This window comes from Platalea leucorodia (genome assembly GCF_965183815.1).
Source record: "Platalea leucorodia genome assembly, chromosome: 8".
Taxonomy (NCBI): domain Eukaryota; kingdom Metazoa; phylum Chordata; class Aves; order Pelecaniformes; family Threskiornithidae; genus Platalea; species Platalea leucorodia.
Window position 1 is genome coordinate 22,710,724 of NC_138830.1, and position 25,768 is coordinate 22,736,491.

A 25,768-nucleotide genomic window follows, 5' to 3' on the forward strand; every position below is an offset into this window, starting at 1 on the left:
TTGGTACCAGAGAGGCAAATTCCAGAAACACATGCAGAGAGATGGAAGGCATAAAATCAACCCAAAACCGCAAATCAGCTCAGTTCCAAAGTACAGTAGATGGAAGTATTTAAAAATATACATTCCGCTGTATTCATAGCTACTCAAGATTCTTTCTGAATTCTTCCTCATATGACTAAACTGCTTCTAACTCTGGTGGTACAGATGGTGTGGTATTTCAGATTATTCTAATTCCAAGTGGCTAAATGCGCAGTCTATTTTAATAACAAGCTTATCTTGAATTTTGAAACAATTACATTTTTGTAACATTACAAAACAAGTTACCCTTTATGGAGGAATGTCCTTGGGATTTTCTGGATTTGCTTTCCTTTCAGGAATTGAAGAAGTCATGACTTACTGCTGCATTGTTCATCCCACATGTTAGATGTCATTTGCTAAGTGTGCATGCAGCATAAAATTTTATCTGTAGCACCGGATAGTTTAGCGTATCCAAGCATTTTTTGCTGGTTGCATTGTTACTGTGTATTCCCAGTTTGACAAAGAAAGCCAACATTGTTCAAAATGGGCAATAAATCAACAATGTTGGATACCAGGATCTATAGTTGAATCCAAGCTGGCCAATCTTTTTAGGGTGCCAAAAATGTGCTTAATTCATTGTCACCCTCAAAACAGTGTTGTCATGGTTATGTAGCTGTTTGCACGCTGCGAACATAGTTGATAGACACTGGGCCTCATGCCTTTACATTGTCTGGGTGGAGGTAAAAGTCGTTGTTCTTGAACTTATAAACCCTTCTTCATCAACTTGCCCAGCACAGCAGAGCTGGTGTTTTTCCTCCTTCCTATTCCTCCTGTAGAGAGGTTAGGACCAGGGTTAGATTCAGAGTACTCAAACACTTGGGATATCAGTTCTGGTCAGGCATCCGGGGAACGAACAATTTTGGTGCCCACGGAGAAGAGGCCTTGGTTCAGAGCCTGCTCCGCAACTCTCGTAGCGTTCAGGTGTCCTTGCTTGCTGGTGACAAAGCCCAGGTCGGTGGGGGAGGTGGCACCGAGGTCTGGCTGCAGGAAGGAAAAAACCCACTGAGGGTCAATAGAAAAAAGAGTGGGAACTGCTGTGTAGAAGTCTGAAATGCTGGTAGACGGAGGGATCACCTTCCCTGCTTTTTCTGGTAGACAATTTCACTGGTCAGTATCATTAGCTGGGACTCACCTAGCTTCTCACTTTTTTGGTAAGTGTCAATTTAGCAGAATTAACCTAAGCCTTAGCACGTTCTTACTGGAGTTTTGAATTGTGTTTATGTGGTGTCATTTCTCATGCATGTTTTTCAAGCTTTCTGCACATCTAGTTCGTGATAATCCAGAGGGAAATATAACTATGAATGCTGAAAGCTGACTTTGCAGAAAGCATGTTTCTTTTATCAGCAGTGATGTTCTACTGATGCCAACATACTGAATTGTTAAAAAATGCACCCTATTTAATTACAGCAAAGTGATGTCCCAGCAAGCCTTTCTCTGGTAAGTATAGTTCGTGGTTTTGTTATGAATAATTTCCCTAAATATTTTGGCAGTCTGCATGAGGACACTGCTAAGCGACGTTGACACACTTTTCCTGTTTGGAGTTGGCTTGTTCTTGTACAGTATGTTTAATGTAGTCATCGTATCCTGACAAAGCGTGTCATGAATGTGAAACTGTGAGACAGAAATAATTTAGGTTGCAAAAACTAACAGTCTTCTCAACCAGAGATTTCCAGTTGCCACCGAGGAGCGTACTAATGTGTGGTTCTCCTCCTCCCATGAAAACACTACCTTCTTTTCCACACAATACCTTATATCACAGGGCTAACTAATGAAATGTAGTGTTTCAGTTGTAGTCGCTAAACAGGTATAATGGAGAGGTCACGTATATTAAGCCAGATTGAAATATTTTCTTATTTCCTAACTCCTGTAGTGGTTTGAAATTACTGGAAGACTATACAGTGAAAATGCATGTTCTTTTAATTTCAGAATATTTAGGTGTCTAGTGAGAAGATACAGGCAAGGAAATCTCAAGTTTTTCTAAGTAGTATGATTACAAAAAGTCACAGGAGTTGAATGACCGTGCTGTGCTTTGGCAAGTTTTTATTAATTAAGGAGATGGTTTTACAACCAAACATTTCTGTAAATGGATTGAAGGAAAGGAATAATCTTCTGTCCTTTCACGTTGACCCACAACTTTTACTACTCCTGTGTGGTGTAGCCATCCAGGCCTGCAGACAGGAAGCCAGTTTGGGGTACCCTTGCCAGGTGAATTGATAGTCACTCCGCTTCCCTTTGTGAGCATTGTGCTCTGGCTTTCCCAGCAACTGCTGGTGTGTGATAACCGTGTAGCTCCATGGGGAGAAGCTGCCTGGAGATCCCGACAGGAGTGGTGTGAGTGGGACATTTCTGAGGTTTCCGCATTGGAAGTATGATATTACCTGTGGAAGTAGGGAGGGATGTTTGTCAGTGGAGACAGGCTGGGCCCTGGTAGGCTGTGCTCCTCCAACAGCAGCTTCTGGCGGGGCGAAGGACAAGGTGATGCTTTTGCTGCTGTTCCTCGCCTCAGTGTGGGTCTCTGCCATCTGTTTGGTGTAAATGGACAGGATGCACACAAGAAAAGGGAATAGATAGTCTTGGCTTTGAGACAAGTTCCTCCTGCAAGCAACCAGCAGGACCCTTGTGAGCTGCCAGGAGGGGAGGACTTTCTGCATGAGTCGCTCCCTGTAGAGCTCACGTTATTGTTGCATGGGTTGTGAGCAGAAGGCGTGCGTTGCAACCCCTCACTGCCTCCTCATAGAAAGTCTTCATGTCAGCTACTACTAAACATCAGCAATCAGAGCTGTTAGATCACAGCCAGCACAGGGTTACATCTTTATTGCTGTACTGGTACAAATTATTAAATGTTGACTTTTTTTGCATTTACTTGTTCAAGTCCACTGATACTTGAATGAGATTAGCGTGGCTATAGTTGGCCTTCTAACAGAAGCTGAGAACAACTACCAGCTACACAGAATTAGAATGCAAGAGAGTGTAATATGTTACAGTGGGTGGGAGAAAGTATTTGATGAAAGGTAGCTTTTGAGCTAATGCTGCTTAAGAACTGCTGCGTCTTGAATGCATCAGTAACTGTAAGATTTTTACATTTTTGTTCAGTCCTACGTCCATGCAAAGTTATTTGGCAAAGTGTTGCATTATATAATTAAATTATGTAGTAATGTCCATATATGAAGAAAGGCCTAATATTGTAAGATACAGTTTCAAACCTAAGTACTTAATGAGCACATCCCAGAGTAAAGGCACAGTTGTGTGTGTATCAAAGTACTTACAATGATGCATTTTACTCCTCTGAATTACCAATCTATCTATTAGCAGCCTATTTACATTACAGTTTGGGGCACGTTAGGAAGAATGTTTGTCTGTGGCTTGCCAAGTGAGTCACTTTGGTGTTTATAATCTCTTGGTGATTTGCCAGGTAAACCTCTCTGCCAAGTTTAGTTTCTCATGTGATCAGGAAGTGATAGAAGAGGATGCACTGAGGACTTCCCCGGCCATCTCCCCTCAGCACCCTGACAGGAACATGGCAATTGTCTTGTGCTTTAAAGAGGAAATTTTTGAAACGCATGTAGAGCTAAATCTCATACAGAAATCGCTGGGGTTCCCTTTGAACATCTTACATTTTCCCTTCTCATATCCTTCTTTCAAGCTCAAATAATCAAGTACCTTTTTAAAAGGAATTACCCAATCCCTGAGCATGTGTCCTCCTAGGAAAGCTTACTTACCTGGTGACATTTACTCCCTGTTGCTTCCCTGTGTGTATATTAGCATCAGTATTTCATTTCCCTTAGGATTGTCAGCATGGAATCAAGAACTGATCTTGCTTCAGTGGGCAAAATTTGCCATCATACCTTTGAAACAACCTATGAGTGCTTCTGCAATAATGGAAATGGCAAGCATCAAGTTAAATGTAATTACTGTTTAAACTTCCAGATACTTTTTATATGATTTGCAAAGAAGTAAGGGGGATTGTTCAAGCTGATTTCACGTGGGGTAATTTTCAAGTTGCGGTACTGTTTCAGTGACAAGAAGCTCCTGTGAATCATTCTGAATACTCCTGTAAGCATGATATAAGGGGCCTGGGGGCTTATGTTTATTTAATTTTGATTTTAAAGATTAAAATTAGGTGCAAAGAGGTGGTTGTTTTATGCTCAGGTGTGCATCTGTACCCATGTGGGACCAGCCACCAGAAAACAATGTTTTATACAGTAATTTAATTGTCACGTGGATTTGAAAATAAATTTTTTACTTCTTTTTTTGGAAAGACAGCTTTGACATAACACAGGTGTTGTTTCATTTCTGTATTTAATATATGCAGAAAACACTTTACATGGTATTGGCCATTGTAAATAATCTAAGGACTTCATTCACTTCTGAAACATTGTTGGATGGTAAATTTTACAGGTGTTGTTTTCTTTGACTTCTCTTTTTATTTCTTTTCATTGTAAGTGCATGTTTCTTACTCGTCTTCTTTCAGAAATGATGTTTGCAATGGGACAGTATGTTACGTATGGGGTAGAAGTTCTTCAAAAGGAAGAACATAGACTTGTGACTTACCAAGTAAAGTCTTGCAAGACCTTTTTGGCAAGACATCTATGCCCCTGTCTACTGTTTGGTGCTTTATGAAAACCAGCTGTCACCTAGGCTCTTCAGGCTTTTTGAGAGTCTGGTGATTTTTGCTTCTTCTTGAAACACTTCATCACTCTGTCAGTAATTAAACAGAGTGGGTCTCCTCAGCTGTATTTGAGCATTCCCAGACTTGGCACTTATTTTGCTAGAAGACAGAAGTATGTCTGCTGGTGCAGATGCTTTATTTGATCCCATGTCAATAATCTACTTGAGTTTATAGGACTCTGTCTTCGTTTTTATCCCTTTAGTACTTTTAGAGGTTCTTGGCTTCCCTTTGCACTCTACCTGAGCTCTAAAAGGTGAATGAATCTAACTTATCCAGGCTGCAGAGAATCTTTCCTGGGTGCTTTTGACCACACCAGCTGCATTACCATGTTTGTCTGCGGAAGCGCAGAAAGAATACATTTCAAAATCATGTATTTCCCTCAATGTGTCTTGCTGTGTTCCACTCCTTCGCATTAGCCTAATACTGCAATATAGGAAATGTGGATTAGCCTGCTATCCAGTAGCATGAAGAAATACTCAGTTGTAGTAGCTGCCCATATAGAAGAGTCTGCTGAAGAACTGAAATTGCCGTTCTTCATTTGTCTTTCCATGCCTCCTTTTCCCCTATTACCTCCTTTTTTTTTTTTTTTAGCTACTTTATAAAAAACCTAAAGCTTGATGAATTTTTGTTTTTTCTTTTATTTAAGGATGGGGTATCTTAAAAGTAAACATTTAACATTTGCAGCCATTTGCTGTTGGCTGCATTCGTTTTAATAAAGGCACAGAAGCTGAAGCCCTGTGTCGCCAGGGCCCAGGGAAGAGAACAGCTAGAAATAAATGGAGATTCTGATACAGTGCATATTTCTAAGACTGTGAAACAAAAGTGCAAGTGAAAGTGAAGCTACCGCTGAACATAAAGTTTATCGCTGTTGCTGGGGGATGGCGTATGCCTGCTTCAGGACCACTGTGAACTTGGCTAGACAAAATGGGTGGAAGGGCAGAAGGTGGGGAATGTCTGCATCCTATTATGAATTGGAGGAAATGACTGTCTGCACTCTGTATGCTGGTGGGCTCAGAGTATCCTGCTGGCAGGCTGGTTAGCACTGTAGGATACGGAACAAAAAGTGGTGAATTGTCAGCTTTCGTGTTTAAAATAACCAGTAGGGATGAGAAGTTCTTTAAAAATATGCTGTGGGTTTTCTGTTGGCTTTCTTAAACTAACTGGAAACTTTCTGCTTTCTTTCAGGAGCATTTTTTCTCTGAAAACATTGCTGCTAAGAAGCTCCAAATAGGAGAAGTAAATCCAGTCAGCTTGTCGGGTCACTGGCTCAGTGTAAAAGTGCTTTCATGAGGTAACGTTGGGCCAAAGTCAACTTTTCTTTCTCCTTTGTAAATCTGCAGCCAAGCAATGGGCCAGAAAATCTCAGGGAGCATAAAGTCTGTGGATGTGAGGGAGCCCCCTTATAGACCTGTTAAACGAGAGCTGAGAGGCCCGGATTTTTGCAAGCCGGCGCGACTGGACATGCTGTTGGATATGCCCCCTGCCAAGCTGGAGGTCCAGTACAAACATGCTTGGAACAATGAAGATCGCTCCTTAAATATATTTGTAAAGGAAGATGATAAACTGACTTTTCATAGACACCCAGTTGCCCAAAGCACAGATTGCATCCGGGGCAAAGTCGGCTACACGAGAGGCCTGCACGTCTGGCAAATCCACTGGCCCACAAGGCAACGGGGAACTCACGCTGTGGTGGGTGTCTCCACAGCCGAAGCTCCGCTGCACTCGGTGGGATACACGTCGTTGGTTGGTAGCAATAGTGAATCGTGGGGCTGGGATCTGGGACGCAACAAACTCTACCACAATTGTAAAAACCAGCCTGGGGTCACGTATCCTGTCTTTTTGGAACCGGATGAGTCTTTTGTACTCCCAGACTCCTTACTGGTGGTTTTGGATATGGATGAAGGGACGCTTAGCTTCATGGTAGATGGACAGTATCTTGGAGTGGCCTTCAGGGGACTAAAAGGGAAAAAACTTTACCCCATAGTCAGTGCAGTTTGGGGGCACTGTGAAATTACAATGAGATACATCAATGGACTTGACCGTAAGTGTTACCATGTTTCTTCATTACACTATCTTTCAACTTTTCTCATGTAGGATTTTTTTTTCTTTATCCTTTTGTTGTGAACAGAGTGTGCTGGGGGGCAGGGGACTGTCCACCACAAGTAGATTGCACCCCGTAGTTATTGCCCAAAACTAATATCTATCAGTTGTGTCTTACAATGATAGTATGGATTGTATCAAAATATTTTCCCTTCTGGCAAGCAGAGTGACAAAAAATCTGTGTCCAAAGAAAGTGAACAGACTGAGAAAAAAGATCTTGAGAAGCTTCCTTGGTATATTTAACAGTAAAACTCTTGTTTACTGGAGGATATGTTTTAAATCTGTGGTTTTCAAATAGGATTTGTGGATCCTGTAAAAATTTCCTGTAGTAGTGGGAACTCTTACATGGTGTGCATAAACATACTTGAATTCAGGCCAGTAGGCTTTCTTTCCATAGCTGCCTTTCCAGGACCCTCAGAGGCAGCTGTGGATCCCCAAGAATCTGGGAGCTCAGGTCAAATATTGCTTTCAGCAGTTTTTCTGAAAGAGAGCTCTGTTCCTTAGTTCATTTCGGAAGGTGCACTCTCAGGGTATTTTCTTCTCCAGAAATATGGGGGTTTGGATAAGCATTAGCTATTTTTGATCTAAAGGGGTAATATCAAATTAAATCATTACGTAGTAAGGAACAGTATGTTGCTGCTGTGACCTTGAAGTAGTAGCCCACCAGAAGATGAGCTGCAGGACTGGATCTTGTCCAGTTCTTATCATTGCTCAGGAACATGTGTGCTCTGCCAGGTCCATACACCGCACAGCATATGTTCGGTCATGCCCACTTAATCTACAGTCAGCTTATCGGCTGCTGTGAATTGGAGAATGGAAGGCTGAATGAGGTAGTAAGCAGAACTTTTTGTTCTTGTTTAAGACTGTATTATCTGAGCCATAGGAGGATCCATGAATACAAATATATAGATGTAACAAAAATAGATGACTGAACAAAGTTGTCATAGTTTTTGGGCTTTATGAATGGAACTTGGTCTTGTAAAAAAGAGAATAATACAACACCTGCCTTTCAATTAGTAATTTCTAAAGGAATTTACTGTTCTTTTCAATTAGGATGGGGTGGTCTAGTTTTTTTCTGTCAAAAATTAATTCTCTGCTCATTAGCCTTACATTTGACATACAAAGTAAAAACATAATTAAATGATTTGACCCTGTTATAAACATCTGTAATAAGCACTGGGGGAAGGAATCTTTATCCACAGAAGCTCTGCAGGTTATTACAGCCAGATGCTAAATGGCAGCTTCCTGAGTGCTTTCATACAGGGGAATATCCGAAGATTGTAAGTATTTTGGAATTAATCAGACATTGCAGAGAGTGGTATGCTGACAGCTTTTTTTTTTTTTTTTTTTTTTTTTTTTTTCCTGTTCAGAGGCCGGTGCGGGAGAGATACTTTTGCAAACTGAATATTTGTGTGTGAAAGCAGATTTTATAATACTGGGAATATCTGCCAAACCAAGCAAAGTTCGGCTTGGCTTGGTCCACCACGTCCACACAAGGAATCGTTCTGCATTCCTTTTGTAGCCTTCACAGGGCTGCTCAAGGGAGCTCTAGAAAGATGAAAACACAGGAGGAGGATGTGAATGAGTTTGATAGAAATTATAAAATAAAAGGGGCTAAGTAGAGAAGGATAGCTGTGGTCTGTGAGACGTAGAGAGAAAAATTCCCATCCGGTTTCTCGTGGGATAATTTTGCTGGAAGAGGCAGGATAGCTTCCTAAACTATCCCTGAGAAAATCAAAGTAGTCTTTTTTTTCAAGTGTGAACCCATGGCTAAAAGTAAACTTGTAAACTAAACTTTTATGTAGGCCTGAGTGTTAATCTGATCATGTGAAGAGGAAGTTTAAAGCCACTTTGCCGTGGGGCAGTTTGACATCCTGGAATCACATCATTTGTTATCACATGTTCGCTGATCCATTACTGTCCTGCAACAAAAACAGCATTCAAGAAACCAAAGTAGCTTGTTTAACTGGTGCTCTAAAGCAAACACTCCTCTTCTCTGCTAAAAGTGATTCTATCCAGCCAGCCCTTGTGTAGCAGTGCAAGTTTGGTCGTGGCACTCTTCATGTTCACTCTTATAGCACTTAATATTACAGGTTTTTATAATTGTTTGTTCTTGTGAAAATCGGAGTAGATCTTGAATCTGCTCATGTTGCATTCACAAATTTAAATACACTTGAACATACGTATGTGTATGGGGTGTTTCTGTTGTTGTTTGTTTGTTTTTTAACCTTGCAAATTCTGCCTGCCCCCCTTCTGTGGAAGTATCTCATACTGCTGATTGCAGCTTTTAGTAGATCTGGCAATAGCAACTTAGTTGTTCTTGAAACTGTGCTGTCAAACAGTGACTTGTAACTTGCTATTTAGTGATTGATTGTTACTGCTCAGAATGCATACCACAGCTTGCAATGGTTGTTTATATGGTGTCTTACAGAGCAAATGGAGACCTCAACTGCAGGGATTTCTAGTGTTTTCAATACTTGCTGTTTAAATAGAAGACTGCTGAATACTTTAAAGGCCTGTGTATTTCAGTTCCCTGGCAAAGAGTGAAAGACTTGCAGGAATGGAAGAGTGAAAGGATCAAATGATGGGCTTGTGCAGCTGCAATGAACTTAAACATATGTCATAGTGGTATAGAGACGATGCAGACTTTGAAGCATGTTAATTACTGCGTAGATGGCAGAATCATAGAAGGATAAGGCCACAGGTCAAAGATCAAGAACCTGTGTGCCCTCTGGAATCTGGATATTGCTCCTAGAATAATGCTGCAGTAAAAATCAATTGTAGTTCTTCCAGCTGCATCTGATACCCAGAGTAATCTGTTTTCAGAAGCTACTTTGAGCATCACATGATGATGTGCTGTGACTTTCACAATACAGTTTTTCTCTCACATTTCAGAGACTCAGAGTTGCAAATATTTGTCAGGGTTTGGGAGGGAAGGCAGGGGGACAGGATGGAGAGTGCTTGTCATAAACACATTGTGTTCTTCCCGGGACAAAATTCTTTGATCAAATGCTATCAGTATTTACCACATTGATGTTTGCCCAGTGCCTACATTTTCCGAATTTTACATCAGACATCTGACTCATTGATTGCAATAATTAAAAATCCCAAATAACAAATGCAGTGTATGTTATTTTTCAGATGCTCTTTTCATCAGGGTATGTGCATGTTTTAAAAAAGCTAGGCTATTTATATCTGTTGTCTGATGAGGAGTCCTGAAGACTATTTACAGACTGGAACAGAGAAGTAACAAAATACTTTTGTATAAATGTACATTGCAGATCATGACTGATACATTAGTACTACTGTGTTTAAACAAAGTGGTGGGAGGACAATGTAACAGTGCTGTGGTGGAAAACTTGGTCATTGAGTAGGTGAGTTGAACGCAGTGATTTAATTTGATCCTTAAAAATACCTGACAGAATAGTCAGTATTTTGACTTCCAGAAGTCAAAAAGTCTTTCCAGGACTTTTTATAAGCTTATATTACAGGTCTGGCTCTGCCCTGTTCTGAATTGGTGTGGAAGAGCAAAGCAGATGGTCTGTATTCTGTATATAGTAATAGGTGATCCATAGCCATAGAATTTGATAATGCAACTCATAGGTACAAAATTTAGAATTTAAATATCTTCCTAGTCAGGGAGAAGGCAGAAGGTGGCTGCAGAAAGATTTTTCTGGCCATCCTTGTGTGATAGCACAGAGTTGGTTGAAATGAAATACGGAGTGCTGGCAGGAGGGTTTGTGGGGCTCTGCTGGTCTTGGGAACTGGGCCACGTGCATACATCAGCACAGCACGCTGTCACTAGAGTCATGAAGAAACATCTGCAGGTGTGCATCAGCACTGGCCTTCTGGCCATCTCTAAAAATGCCTGCTGGTAGCGCTTCCAAATTTCTTCATCCTATAACATGCACTCCTGCTGAAAGTGCAGTGCTGGCTGCTACAGCTGCTGCCTTAGAGTGAAGCATCTGGGATACGTTGTGGGATGCATCCTAATTAGAGGCACTGTCTCCATGTGATCATGACAGTTTTAAAGAAAGCTATCACTTCCCAAACTCTTGCCTAAACTCTTGACTGTTACGCATTTGCATGAAGGAAGGATAAGTCAATGTTTAAATGGGCTTTAAAAGTCTTGAAATTGTATGTGAAAGGAAAGAGCTCTGAATTGCGTATTATGACAGTAGACTACAATAACTGAAGATTAAAAAATCACACCCCACTACCACCAATTTATGTGTTTCTGGTTATAAATCCCGAAGCTATTTCTTAGAGTAAATTTAGCAAGATTTTGGGGTAATGCCACACAACCAACTTTTGGCTAGTAATGTCTGATGTCTAGCACAGCCATGTTTTACTCTGAGAATTTCTTTTGCTTTTTTAAGTTCCAAAAAGAATAACTCCTGTTTTGGTTGAAAATAGACTGTAAGACTTTTTAAGATAAACAATAGTATCCCATTAGCTTCCTTATTCTCTTCCATTAATAATTTAGCCATCTTGTCTTAAACTGATATTTTCTTAGATCCAAGAATTACATTTATGAGACATTTGAGGCATTGACTGATCTTTATGCCTGAATTTCATCCTCCTAAAGTTAGGAACGTTGATTTCAAAACAGTGACTTTCAATTTCCCTTATATAATAGTACAACTACTTTGAAATATCCTATAGCAGACTGTTTATTTCCTTTTGTGTGGTATTTATGGTTCTTTTTGCCATTTAGGTGCGAAAGAATGCTTCTTGAGCTTGATATTGATAGCCCATTGCAGTTCTTGTGCTAAAACTTGCATAGCCTTTACACAGTTTTGAAAATAAGTCTTATTGTTGAGTTCAGGGAGCTGGAAGCATTTGTCTCAAAAGAGAAGATGGCTTTACTTAGAAAGGTAATTTATGGAAAACATTGGTGTGTACCAGTCCATATTTTAACCTACAGATCCTTCCTGTAGTATTTGGTACTTATTGGCAAGGGTCCCTAGGCTCGCTGTTACTGACCACTGCCCTGCAGCATATGGCCTGTTTTTAACATCTGTAACTATTTACATCCCCAAATGAAACAGAAGTATTATTCAAAGTATGTGCTTCGAACTTACCTACAATGAATGAATAGGTAGATTAAAGCAATGATCCAAACAAATTCTGGGGTCCTGTTTTTCTGTGCCAGCAGCCTGTTTGCTGTGCCTGCAGTGAGCTGGTGCAAACATAAAACTGAGGATGTTTGGAGAACATTGGCTCAGTTCAGGGAGCCGTATCTGCTCCTGTGCAGAGGCCCAGGAACAGTAGTTTGTGTTTCTGGATCCTGTGCTCCCTCTCCACCCCTGGGTTGCCTGGGGGAAGGGTGATCCCTTTGGCTCCTGCTTTTCCGAGGTTTGGCTGCTGCTGCTGAGGCTGCCCATGCACCTGCAGCCCACTGGGAAGAAGCCTTGGGGTTGTTGTGCATCACAGGTGTGGGGAAGGAGGGAGGAGGGGGCTCAGGGCACATCCCTTCATTTTGCTGATACAGCTACAGAAGTTTTGGAATGTGGGGGTCTGGTTAAACCTTTTGCTCTTAGCCTTGCAGAAGACCACAACTTAACCCTTGAATCACTTTCAGATCTTAGGTTGCATGCGTCTAACATTGTGAAATAAGGATGATGTTTCTAAGCTAAAATAACAAATTCAGAGCTATGGAGCTAAACACAACTTCTTTCCTACTGTTCTCAGTTTATTTTAATTCGCATTGGTCTGTCTCTAACATACCACAAATGCTAATTATAAAAACGGACTCTTCGCCCTGGGGGCCTTTTTGCTGTAAAGAAATCTAAGTCAAAATTGCAGAATTGTTAACTGCCAGGAGAAATATATAACATCTCATCAAACTCTCTGGGTTTTCCCCCAAATGGTTTTCAATTAAAATTTTTAAATGGATATGGTATTGTGTTTATCTAAAACTGTTTGTTTTATATGATATTTATATAATACATTACTCTGGAGGCTGCAGTGGAAATAATGTACGCTGAAAATCCAGTATTGCTAGACCTTAGGAAGAATTTTCCCTACAGACATGCAATCAGAGGATGAAGCGGTAGTAATTAAGCGGCTAATGCTGTGAAGAAGCAATCTTTAGCTTTTGAGATAATTTCACAGGAAACAGCATTTTCAGTTCCTACTTTAGGAATCAGCTCATTGTTGGGGGTTTTTTGTCTTCTTCCACATGCACCCCCCTTCCCTGGGTTAAGTGCATTTTTTGTCCTTTAATCCTAATTTGTTGACACTTTCTAATTAATTCTCGGCTTTTTCTCAGCAGGTTGAAAACAGTACATTGTCACTACAACATGCCACTCAGTTAATTGGCTTTTTGCCCCAGCCACCTCCTGCCCCTTCCTGGTGGTCTCTGCATTACATCTCTCTCCCAGATACTCTTCTTTTTTTCAGTCCTCCTGCTTCTTTCCTCTCTTCCCCAGCTGAGTTTCTCTTATGTTACCACACTCTTAATAAATTCTTACCTAACTTTATTTTTTTTTTTTCTCGTCCCCAACTTCAGATAGGGCATTTTTTGTTACCAATAACAGTAGAACATTAGGTGCAGTGTCACTCTTCCAGAGGAAGGGCATTTCATTAAATCTGAAATGTGTGACTTTAGCTGTACTGGTGAATGGTCTTTGTAATGGTCTTTTTGGGTGAATGTTGAATATTTATATTTTTTTTGTTTGTATAAATTAATCATAATCATGCAGAGAATCATTTGATTATTTCAGGTTGGTTGCAAATAGTTGCTTATGAAAGTACATAGCTAGAAAAAGCTTCTCAAGCTCCTGTGCTTGTAAGATTAGCCTTGTCTTGTTTTATACAACTTTGACCTATTAATACCTCCAGTGATAGAGACTCCTTAGGCAATCTAAGGCACTCATTAGCTTTACAGATAACAGGGTTTTTTTTTTTCCTTTACAATCTAGTCTAGTTTGTTTATTTAGCAGGGAATCCAGTTATCATTGACCTAAAACATAAGAAGGTGCTGATATAGTTTATTTTAAGTTCAGTAGCTCCTAAGGCTAAGAACAAGCATCAGTAGTCCACAGCTGTGTTTATGGTTTATTTGCATCCTGACATACCTGTGCTTTTTCTTCCTGCTCTGGTTCATAAAGGTGCCATGGCAGCTGCCAAATCTGACAGTTTTAAGGAAAAGACGCATGTTACTGTGTTCTGATCACGTTTCCACTGGTTTCCCATGTATCCTGTTTTTACGAAATAAGAACCTTGAAGAGCAACAACTACACCTCTGTTCTCAAAATTGAAGTGAATGTTGTAATCTGAAGTTAAACTTTGAATATCATATTTATTACTCTAAAATAGCAATGAGAAATTTGGTAGCCTTGCTTAATCCTTTTATGAAATTTGCTCGAGCTACAATGCTGGAATTGCTTAGCAATGTGAACTCATTCTCCCAGGTTTGTATTGGAAGTGGAAATTTGTAAAGGGTATTTATTTTTGGATTTGCTTTATCTGTATTGCTGTTGGGCATTGTACAGTGTAAATCCAAGCTTCGGTGCAAATAATAATGCTGCAATATATTATCCAGTGACATATTTACTTTATTGCCAAACATGTGTGTGCTTTGTCCATTTTGACTATGATTTCATACAAGTTTCCTCATAAGTTGTATTTATCCTTAAGATACTACTTTATTTGTCTCTCTAGCCATGGAAGTTTCTTCCCTTCTCTAACTACAAGCTTTTTCTGCAGATGGCCTCTTTTTCTTCCCTTAAAGACAGCGTAGCTTCTCTATTAGGTGAGGCAGATAGCAACCTAATTTCTAGTTTGGGCTCAGAGCAAATTCCACTTTAAAAAGATAAACGTGAGAAGACCCTGATCTTCCTGGAGTATATTGTGGTGAGTGGCAATGTATATACCAGTCTTCAGATTATAGCAAAACCCATATTTTTATGGTAAATCTACAGGCAAGGTGCCTGCTGCTGTGTTCTGCAGATGGTTCCACTGAAAGTAGTGACGGTGCTGTCTACCTCCCTGCGTAAATGAGAGGAAAGCTGCTCCAGCAGTAACACTGTGTTAAATAATGCTGAGGCTGTGAAGTCAAACACTGAGACGTTGGCAAGTGGCAGAATGAGATTTGCTTTTTGCGGCTGTAATTCTGAGCTTGGCAGCCTTCAACTGCGCTGTGTCCCACTTTCTCCCAGACGGTGTTTCACTCTGGTAAAAGGTGGTAAGTTCTGCTGCAAGTCATCCTTTTGTGCTCCTTTTCTGCCACCATTTTTTTCCTCGAATCTTTTCTCTTCAGTCCTCTGTGTCTGTGAGCTGGTGTATTTTGTAGTTTCCTCGGGATAGCCAGCGGGGAAACCTGACGGAGCATGACAGTCCTTGTGTTCTCAGGTTCAGTTTTGTGTTGCCCTTTGAAGATAACAAATGAAAAGTCCTGCTAGCGAGGCCAGGACTGGATCAAAGCTCCCCCTCATCTTGTTTGATTCATGCATATACAGATAATTTAAATAACTTTAGTCTTTCACTTTAAACTGTTTTGGGGTGGGACTGATGATCAGATCTGTCTTCAGGCCTGTTATCAAACCTAATTTTTGCTGAAAAACCTCCAGCACTACAAGTGTGAGATGGGGCATTTCAGTCTTCAGTGCTGAAACTCAGGGTTGAGGCAGAGGAGATGTTACGTTAGAAGTTATTGACACAACTGAACTTCACGTACAAGAATTATGAGGATTCTTTCAGTTGTTTAAACATTATTTTTAAATGTTAGTTGGTGGTGAAATACAGAAGGTAAAATGATGGCACTCCTAAGAGGATTTCTGTTGGTAATTTGAAACAAACTGAGCATTTCGTATAGCCTTCAGTGCATTGGCCAGGATTCTGCCTGACTGGCAGTTTGGAGTTGCACGTCTTCAGCATTGGTGCTAAGGGTGACTGTTGCAATGGGAAAATTATGCACTAGGAGCATTGGATAATATATTTTTGGTAATGCTTGTTCAGAGTGGACTTAGCAGGCAGTAATTGAGTGAAGGCAGGTGTCCAGTGTTACCTCAGATCAGTTATTCAAAGCTATACCTGTATTTTCCATGAACATGATTAAGAAAACACAAATTTTGTAGATGAGTGAAACTCGCACGATGAATAACAATATAAGAGTATCTCCCTGCTGTATGTGAACCCTTCTTTCTGAAAGTAATGAACTTCCAGATCTGGCATATATTTGGGCTGTGGGGTTTTTTTGGTTTTGTTTTGTTTGTTTTGTTTTGCCTTTTTTTTTTTTTTTAAAAGAGAAGATTACTTATTAGCTCTGTCTCTGCCAATTTATCACTGGTTGATACATTCATACAAATTATCTTATTCCAGAAAAGTGATTTGTATGAAACCAAAATGTATTTTGAGGAAGGAAGTAGGTAACATTCAAAAAGGATAATTTTTTTTGAGATTCACAGTTGCATTTTCTCACAGCAGACATTTTTATTTCTACAGCATGCTGCATCTCCATTGCAAATGGGAATTCATGTCTGCATGTATTGTTTGGACACGAAATTTAAAGATGTGCTTCTGCTTTTCAATAAAAAGTAGCTATAAATGTTTAATAATATTCTCCTTGTGTATGCCACATATCTGTATGCATGTTCAGTATGCCACTGAATAGGCCGCAAAGCCTTGATACAGCATCTTGAAACTAAAAAAAATTCCTTCCTCTTCTCTGTGGTTTCAGCAAGCTTGACAGCTGCAGTATATTTAACCAAGGAAAAGTGATTAGTTTCTTTTAGATCCTGGTGCTTTTCCTCATTTCTTGTAGTGTTTACCTTCATTTTTTGGCATTCTTTTAAGCAGAGAGCCTGTAATTGCTCTCAAAAATACGTTCCTCTGTCCATCAAAACAAAACAGAGTGTGGGGTTGTATTAGTACCTCGTTCACACTTTCAAAATTGAAACGTTTTTATGCTTCTGAAAATGCCTTGTTTCCAAGTAATTCATATTATGTACAATATGCTGTTTGGAGAGGCTTTTTTAAAGATCTTTCTCTGTAAAGGTTAAAATAATTTTTAAAGGCTTAGGTATTAGGTTTTTTTAAGCACTTAATGAGTTTTTTAAATAGCAAATTTTAGTTTTAAAGCTAGCATAAGTATTATGAAAATAATGTATTTGCACTGAACAGAGAACTTTTCCCCAGTAAGCTGCCTCTGGTGAAATGCATCATCCACCCACGGGCACTGTATCAGAATCTGGTGTTTGAACAAATGCAGCCCAGCAGTGTGCTTGGAGCTCCCATACCTTCAGCGACACCTTCTCCTTCAGCCTCACTTTGTAAACTTTTACATTCTTTCCAGAATTAACTACCACAGTGCTAAATTAGCACTTGCACTTAAAATTTGTAAAATTTTGACACTGATGATGTCAAAGGCTGCTGCCACTTTTTATGAAACAAGCACTGTTACAGTGAGTGACTTGGATTAGAGTGGACAGGAACATGTGCATTGGCTTCTGAAGAAATGCCAATTAATTTCTTAGTTCATACTGAGTTTCATTGCACTGGAAGGTCTCCTTATCACGTATGTGGACTCGCTGTATCTTTGTTATTTTAACTAAAGCAGTTGCTTTAATGTGCTGTGTATGGTTGTAGCCATGACTACGTTACTGCTCCATGGTGCTTGCCATATGTGTAAACAATTTGCTGATTTTAGTGGTATGACCTATTGGCCTCTGCCTGTATAAACAAATGAAGGCCAAAGTTCAGAGAGATCAGAGGAGAAACTTTAAACATCCTGCAAAATCTGCAGTCCATTAAGTGCACGTTAGTATTTGGTTACAGCCAATCCTTTTGTACTTCTAAATAATTTGTTCATGACACATTTGGGAAAGGAGGATAGCTTCACCTGGAGCACGGAGAATTCAGGGAGCATAATTGTATTGGTTTTATTTTAAGAAACCAGCTTCAGTGGTATTTTCTTGTCTTGGCAAGGGAAGTGATGCTAACACATGCTTTACTTCTCATTTAGATTGAGATTTAAATGTTAAAGTTGTGGGGACAGGCCACTGGCAAAAGGACTATAGTGTGCAAAGAATGAACAATTATCATGAGAGACAGATGGCCCACAGGCACCAGAATGAAATGTGAGTCAAGGGCGGAGGAAAAGTGAGAGGTAAAGCGAGAAGTGCCAGCAACATCTAGGAAGATCTATTTGAAAGAGCAAATGTGAAGAAGGCACTAGTGCTTAAAAGGAAGAGAGAAGGCAGGGAAGTATGGTAAGAGGGTTAAAAAAGGAAAGATGCTGATATTTTGACAGAACGAAATAAGCCTTGATGTAGTAAGCCAAGTAGCATACAGAAAAGAAAGGTCAGGACTATCCAAGCTCCTGAATGTCCAAACATCCCTACTTTACTTTGTTTTCATCAGCAGTTTTTCTGGCAGGAGCACAGGAGCTCAGATTCCAGCCCCCAGCCGTATGGCAGGGAGTAAAAATTCACCTGGCTCCTCCAGGTGTTAAGCACAGCCACGCTGGGCTTTCCTGACTGCTGGTAACTGCTTGTTTTTCTAAGTTAAACTAAGAGCCTGTATAAGTCGAACAACTTGACAAATGTTTGCTGTGCTTCCAGTATGAACATTACAGGAATCACTGTGATGCTATTGGCATCTCACAGGGTCTTTCCTCATTTGTGACTTTACAACTGAACTTCTCAATTTGGGTAGAAATGAGTGAGCTGTTAATATTTCTGGATCCGAAACGCTGAATTAACCCTGCAGATTTTTCTGACTGAAATATTCTTAATTAATTTCTGATGGAACTTTTTTTTTCTTAATTTTCTGAAGACTTACTAAAAATTTAAATCTCTTATTTCTATAACATAACAGATCTTGTATCCTCTCAAAGAATTCTATTAACTTCCAGGTATAACTGATCACCGGTAAGAAGTTCAAGTCATTTTATAATTTCATTGACCATGAATAAAGCAGAAGTTAAATCGTCTATGATGCAAACATTTTCAAAATCCAGTATGTAACTTGATGTACTTGAAATACTGGAGTTACAGCCTTTTATCATCATCCTGGGCAACATTTCTGAAATGAAACTCTGATAAATTGGCAGCATGAACAATGCTAGCATCTGTATGCAAACAGCAGCTTCCTGCGAATGCAATTTTTTTCCTAAATCACTTATGCAGAGGAACTTCCAGACTTCCTCTGGCCCATTTTTTAAACACCTTTAATACATAATGTGTATATAAGCTATAATCTGAAAATATTAATGAAAATAAGTTTGTCTTTAAAACAGAATGGAGATGGAACAAAACAGAATGACGGTTTGGACTTTGTACCAAAGAGGGTTATGCCTTCAACGGCTTCTCTGTCTGTGGAGCAGCAGCAGTTCTGTGCTTCTGCTTCTTACCTGCGTTCTGGTTCTCTGGATGTCCAGGGTCTGGTGTGGTGTTGAGATACCAGATGTGACAACCTACCTGGTTGTGGGGGTGTATATGAGATGCTGCACAGACGAGTAGTTAGTGGGTGAAAGCTCACTGCTGAGAAGGAGCTGTAGTAGAAATTGGCTAGAGAGTGACCATTTCCAAAACTGTCTAAAAAAAGTGTGCCTTTTCGGGTGGAGTGGGGTGTACGTGTGGGTCTGCCCACCTAGAGGGGCCTCCCCTGCAATGTTTTGCTGTTGTCGTTAGAGATTTTCTATTGGGGAATACAGTACTGTGGAAGTGGCCCATAATTTTGTGTATAGTTCTACTTTCAGAGCAAGAAAAACCATTACGCTGTTGTGGCGGATGGGTTTCTCAGCAACCCACTTGAACATGCCGGTCAACAAATCCCGGAGCTCCAAGTAACTTCTCATCAGACTAGTCGGCTGGAACCACCAGCTGCTTTCTGTTCCCCAGATTTCTGTCTTGATAGAAACTTCCTTAAAATGCAAGTATCAAGAAACATTTTGTGTATGAACCATGAGTGAGCATAAAATCTAAATGTCACTTTTACCATAGTATACTAAATCACTTATTCCCCATTATTCTGAATTATTGTCATTGTGGTTTAACAGAAATTCACTTTAAGTGTACCTGTTTAATTTATAGAAGTCTTAATAAACTGTTACAGTAAGCATGTTACATTAAATAAGGAAAAGGTTTGCTTTCCTAGGCAGAAAATAACAAAATACTGTATCTGGTAATGATGTCAGTTTTCCTTCATATACTCTGAAGAGAACAACTTACTTGCAACTGTAAATATTCAGAACTCAGTACACGCTCTACCATTAAGCAGTATTTACATATGTGCATTTTATATTTGCAGATCCTAACTGACCCACAGATAGCATTCTGATTTAAGGATTTTTCGTAGTGTCATGAAGATGAAGTCCTTTGCAGGTAGAGGAAGACTACTATATGAAAATAGAAAAAGCATGCTAATAATTATTAGGCAGGAGGGAGTTCAATTAACATTTTGTACAATTGTTTGTTTTTCCATCGTTGACAATTACTTGCTATAACAAATGTCATTATTTGCTTTTTCCCCCCATTGTACGTTTAGTCACCATTATAAACAGGATAAGCTGTAGGTCTAAACCCCATTAATTTTAGTGACTTCTAGGTACGTTCTCTCCTCAGTGCACAACTGTCTTTGCAGTGTTAATTTTTGAAAAAGAGGTTAGGCTTTTAAACTAGAGCTTTTGGCTAACTCTACATGATTAGTATTTGAAGTAATACATGAAAGTAAGTGTTTGATAGAAACTGACCTGCTCTTAGAGCAGGTGAAAATGGTAATCAAATGTTCTCTCTACTTGGGAAGTTGAGCAGTACTAAGAAAAGAAGACAACCACATTTATATAACCAATATGAGAACACACTTTAAGCGTAAAAAAAAACCCCTTGTTTTTCAAGCTTTTAGGTTTAAGATTTTGAGCCAAAAAGGCAGACGGTAAATCCATTTCCTAATGCTAATCTGACAATAATGTTCTGATCCTCTGTGGAGCTCAGTAATGCCGTGTGCTTGTCTGAAATCCACAGGCTGCCGGTAAATGGTATCTCCCTGTGCGAAAGGTCTTTTCTGTTGATTAAACTGATGATGGAGGAGTGCCTCCTGCTAGTGAGCAGGTATGGGTAATGCTGTTTCTCAGGTTTCTCTGCAGTGAGTATTATAAAATACTGTTTTTTCAGGAGGCAGGTAAGAAGAGTGCTATGTTGTCCTTTTCTGAGTGGATAGCTGTAAGCCATCTTTTACTCATTCTTTTTTTCCTTTCTTTACTCTGCAAATGATACTGTCTCTACTCCTATGGATTAAAAAAATGGGCTCTGTTCAGCTGATTCTGCCAGCTGTTTTGCAGAAACAGTATTTAAAAATAGTCTTTTGAGGTAAAAAGTGAGAAATGACCCTTGAAGAAATTGGGGTGAGCCAAGTGAGTGAGTCATAAAAATGCAGTTGTGCAAAGCTGTCTAGATGTGTTTTGAACACATCTAAATTTGAATTCATTCCCTGAATAAACTCTAAAATTTTTGATGTTTCTTAAATAGAACAATTTTCTTTGACTGTCAAGAAGTCATTAGTTTGGTTAATGTTAAAGATCACGATAAAACTGATTCAGTTGTAGAGCACTCCTTTAACCTTAACCTTGCAGAATAAGAAGCCACCAAAGAGACAGATTTTCAGCTGGTAGGTGGGAGAGGCACTGACTAAGGGCCCTTCTGGACCTTCTTACTGCCGATGCTGGGAAGGGCCTGTTTTGCTTCTGTTTCTATGTCAAAGTTTGTCTCAGTCACAGGGTTTCTTAAGGGCTCTTTGACTTACTTTGGCAGCTTGCTTTTCTGTTTTACCTAGAGTGCAATAAATTGGTAAGCAAATGGAGCATTTTTCACAAAAGGGCTGATGTTTGGTATTATGTGATGCTTTCAAAGAGTGAAATGTTCTGGATTAAGCAGAATTAGACCTGTAATTTTTCCAGATCTTTATCTGGTTTTTAGGTAATGATTTCCACGGTTGGCTGCATTATAATTGTACAAATAAGCTTCTGCAGACAGAGCCAAAGTATCCATGCCCTGTATGGGCCATCCAAGATGAAGACAGACATATATTTCATTCTTATCCATTTTAGGGCCTATCTTGAAATTCTCATAAAACACATTCAGTTATTTTTGAAAAAGTGAAACCAACTGCTTCATTAAACACATAATTGTGTGGTGCAGACAGCAGTCTCCGAAGATGTTACTACCCTTTTTGCTAGGTAATTTTAGTAGGAAATTCAATGCCCTCTGGGGCACTTCTCCTGCCATCAGTCTCTGGTTGTTTCCTGCCTCACAGGAAAAACAGCGAATAGTAAATGATTTCTGGTTTTAATTAGGCTGACAAAGATACGTGCCCTGAAGTACATTAGGAGGTGTAGTCATTAAGTGTAGTGTCCCTATAGGCGTTTCCTGGATGTCCCTTACAGCTGTGTGTGTCCAGGGATTTGCTGTTTGGCAGGCTGTGTGGGTACGCATGCATCTCTTTTGACTTGTTTCTCAAACTTGCACTAAGCCGCCATCTCTGCTGGTCTGTATCGCCTGGTGCTGGCTGTCCCTCTGATTGTCGAACCTCCCGGCACGCCACCGGCTGCATCGCTCTTGGCCTCCGCTCCTCCTTGCTGTTCAGATGCAGCCAGCCGAGACTCTGAATTCAGTGCAGCTACAGAAAAGCAGGGAGTCTGTAACACACGGCTCTAACAGGCTCTGCAGTGCGAGACTTTATTAGCAGTGGTGTGCTGTTGGTCCTGAAAGCAATGTCAAATTGACCTCCTTTTGGCTATTGAGAGACCAGGGATTCACTTTGACTGCCTATTTGCTGCTAAAATTTGTATTCAAATGATGGTTTTGAGCAAAGTAACTGGCAGCAGTGGTGGTCTTGATGAATGCTTATTTAGACTCTTCATATGGAGGGATTTAGGTGTCTTTTCAGCCATTGCACTTTGAGTTCAGTCCCTTTTTGATAGTAAGTGTATGAAACTAGAACTCCTGCTACTGGAATGGTGACTCTGCAGCACTTCCAACTGGCATTTTGGTGCTCAGACTACAGAAGTTTTCATGTTGCTCCCATTGAGGCCTCAGACCTACCTCTGCAGCGCTTTTCAATTTATCTAGATGTTCCAGTTGAGAGAACAGGTATATTTTCAATTATCGAGTCAACATTATGTACAATAGATTCCATTACAGAGGGAAACTCATATAGTGTTTGCTTCTCATTGATCCAGGCTGGAGATCTAGTGTTCAGATAAAGATTAAATTAAAAATTTAAGAAGAATTTGGGCTTCTGCTGTTAGAAACTGTAATAAAGAATAGAATTTTTAGGCAGGTGAATATATATGATGATAATTGTGATCATTTCATGGAAGGGAGTTAGTGTAATGCTTTTCAGAGTTCTCTGAAGGTGGTAACACATGTGGGAGTAAGGCCAACCCACTAGGTTTTGAAATTCCAGAAGCTTCAGAGAACCTGACAAAAACATCCCTTCTGAGACACTTGTACATTGTTAAAGTTGGACAGTTCTTTAGGGAACTTTTTTAAAAGACAGGCAACAAAAGATAGAAGCAAATGGTCAGATTTTAAGTTGGAAGGAGATTATTAGTAAGATCTCTGCTGGGATCTACTCTGCTCAGTACGTTAACGATGAACTGGAAAATACGATGAAGTAATAATTTACACAATTTTTCAAGGTGGATAAATCTAAATTGCACTCCAGGAAGAGTTGTAGAAGAGTCCCACAGTACTTAACAACTGGATAATAAAGTGGGAGGTGAAATTCAGCAATGTGTGTAATGCTTAGTAATGCTTAGTGGAGGACAGGAGTGAGGGGAGCAAATCTGCGTGTACGTAGTGTGTGAAGAGTTCCTGTGCACAATGAACTGTTGCCACCTGGAAAGAGATCCTGGAGTCATTGTGCATAATATTATGAAAATATCAATAATGAGTGATCCAAAGGGTGAATATGATGTTGTGAATTGGAACAGAACAGGAAACCTGTTATTGTGGCCAGCTTGTATGTTGAGTACTGTGCACTTGTTGTCCATACCTGTCCTCCCCTACCCCTTCTCCCTAGCTGTAAAAATAAGTAAATAAATACTAAAACTTAATAGGCTGGATAAGAAGGAAAGTATGGCTTCTGCACAAGGAAAGAATAAATAAACCTGCATCTGACCGATGGTCCACCTAACTCTGTATCCATTCTTAAATAGACAATGAATAGCTGGCTAAGGGAGAGTATGGGAACTGGGTAAGCTTAGACGGTGATCCCTATTCTTTCCCTGATTCCTATGAAGCTTCTTCCGTCTGGGTGATCCCTTAGCCTCTAATCATCTGGATTTCAGTGCCTTACTTAGCCAGATGTGTATGTGCTTAGTAACCCTTAATAGTTTCCTAAACTCTCTAGTCTCCTTTTGTGGAGCTGTGTAAGCTTTTTGCATCCAGAGCATGTTGTGACAGCTTATATATGTGTTATGTGACAAACCACCTCCTTTGGTTTGTTTTGGCTTAACTCTTCAGCCTGAGAAAGAAAGAACTGCAGAGAACATTAAGAAAATGCCTGTGCATTCATAAATGGCACAGAAAAAGTGACTATGGAAGATCTTGTGTCAAAATCCAATGACTGAGGTGTTCCAGTGAAATATCAGGTGCCTTATTTAAAAAAAAAAAAAAAAAAATTATACATTGAAAAAATCAGTCCTATGAACCATTGCAGTGAGATTATGTGGAAATCACAAGTATAAATGGGTTCAAAAAGGGATTAAATATATTCATAAAGGATCCACTGATGTAGGTTGAACATGGCAGTCCATTTATATCCTTCAGCACAGGAAATGTCAGAAAATGGAAAACAAAATAGTGTTAGGTAAACTATAATAAAATTATCTGTTTGAAAAAAAAAGTAGTTTAAATTTCATATGGTGCTTCCTTGTATATTAAAATAAATACAAGATTTAGCTATATGTTTATTAAAACTAAAATGCCAAAAGGTAACAGAAGTGAATTTGTGGCTCTACATAGAATGATCTATGATAGGAGAGAGAGCGTACCTTGATTTTTTAGTAAAATATCAAGTAATTTTGAAGAGCACTGAAGCTGTTAGATGAGTTGCAGTTGGGGTATTACAGGACTGGTTTGTCTGGTCATATAAGGTGAATTTCATTTCCACTTTGCCTCTATGAATAAGATTAAAATAAAGTATGGAAATACTACTGTTGGAATTATTTGATATTCTGTTTCTCACATGTGTTTTCCATTACCAACTAAATGCTTAAAATAGTTCCAGGAGACTAAAAACAAGTTTTTGTCAGACACAGTTTATAAAATAGTTTCAATAACTTAAAATGGAAACAGCTTAAAATGGATTATTATAGGTAAGCCTAAAAACTGCCCTCAATAAAGATTAGACCATGGCAGAATTCCTGCTGTTGCTTGATAGTGGAGTTAATTCCACCTTTTTTCTTGAGCTGAATATGGGCATCTGTTCATATTTAGGTAACGTTTAAACTTATAAGGAAGCTGTACGTGTTGTTTGCAGGTATCCTTATAGCCACTCACCAATCGTTCATTCAGAACTGGTCGTCACAAACACATTGTAAATGTAAAACCTTCCCTGCTGAGGAAAAGAAGCAATTATTTTGCTTTCTCTCTCTCTACAGAAAGTAGATGCAGCCCAACCTGTGAAGGAGGAAAATGTTCTGTTTAGAATGAAGTACCTTATTAGGTCTGATCTAAAAATCCAGCTGTTACTCAAACCCATCACCGTTCTTCAGGATAGCAAGGGAAGCAAATGCTGCCTCCTGACTAATTTTATATCTTCTTGATTAGACACAACTTCATGAGACTTGTATTAGGTTAGCACTGATCAAGTAACTGGTACAGTATCTGAAATAGGAGTTGTATTCAGAAAATGGGTAAAAACTGATATTGCTAAAATTGCTGATATGTACCCTTGAAATGGTTCACTTAA

General features: G+C 39.5%; 1 protein-coding gene across 1 annotated transcript in view; it reads left to right on the plus strand.

The window, feature by feature from the left end:
- Positions 1-6,085: 6,085 nt before the first annotated feature.
- Positions 6,086-25,768, plus strand: part of SPSB4 (splA/ryanodine receptor domain and SOCS box containing 4) — a gene marked incomplete at its 3' end in the record, with an annotated part of 69,705 nt that continues 50,022 nt past the window's right edge. The window contains exon 1 of the mRNA XM_082321018.1: positions 6,086-6,788. Coding sequence (XP_082177144.1) covers positions 6,095-6,788 — 694 coding nt within the window. The 5' untranslated portion in view covers positions 6,086-6,094. The remainder of the gene's footprint in view (positions 6,789-25,768) is intronic.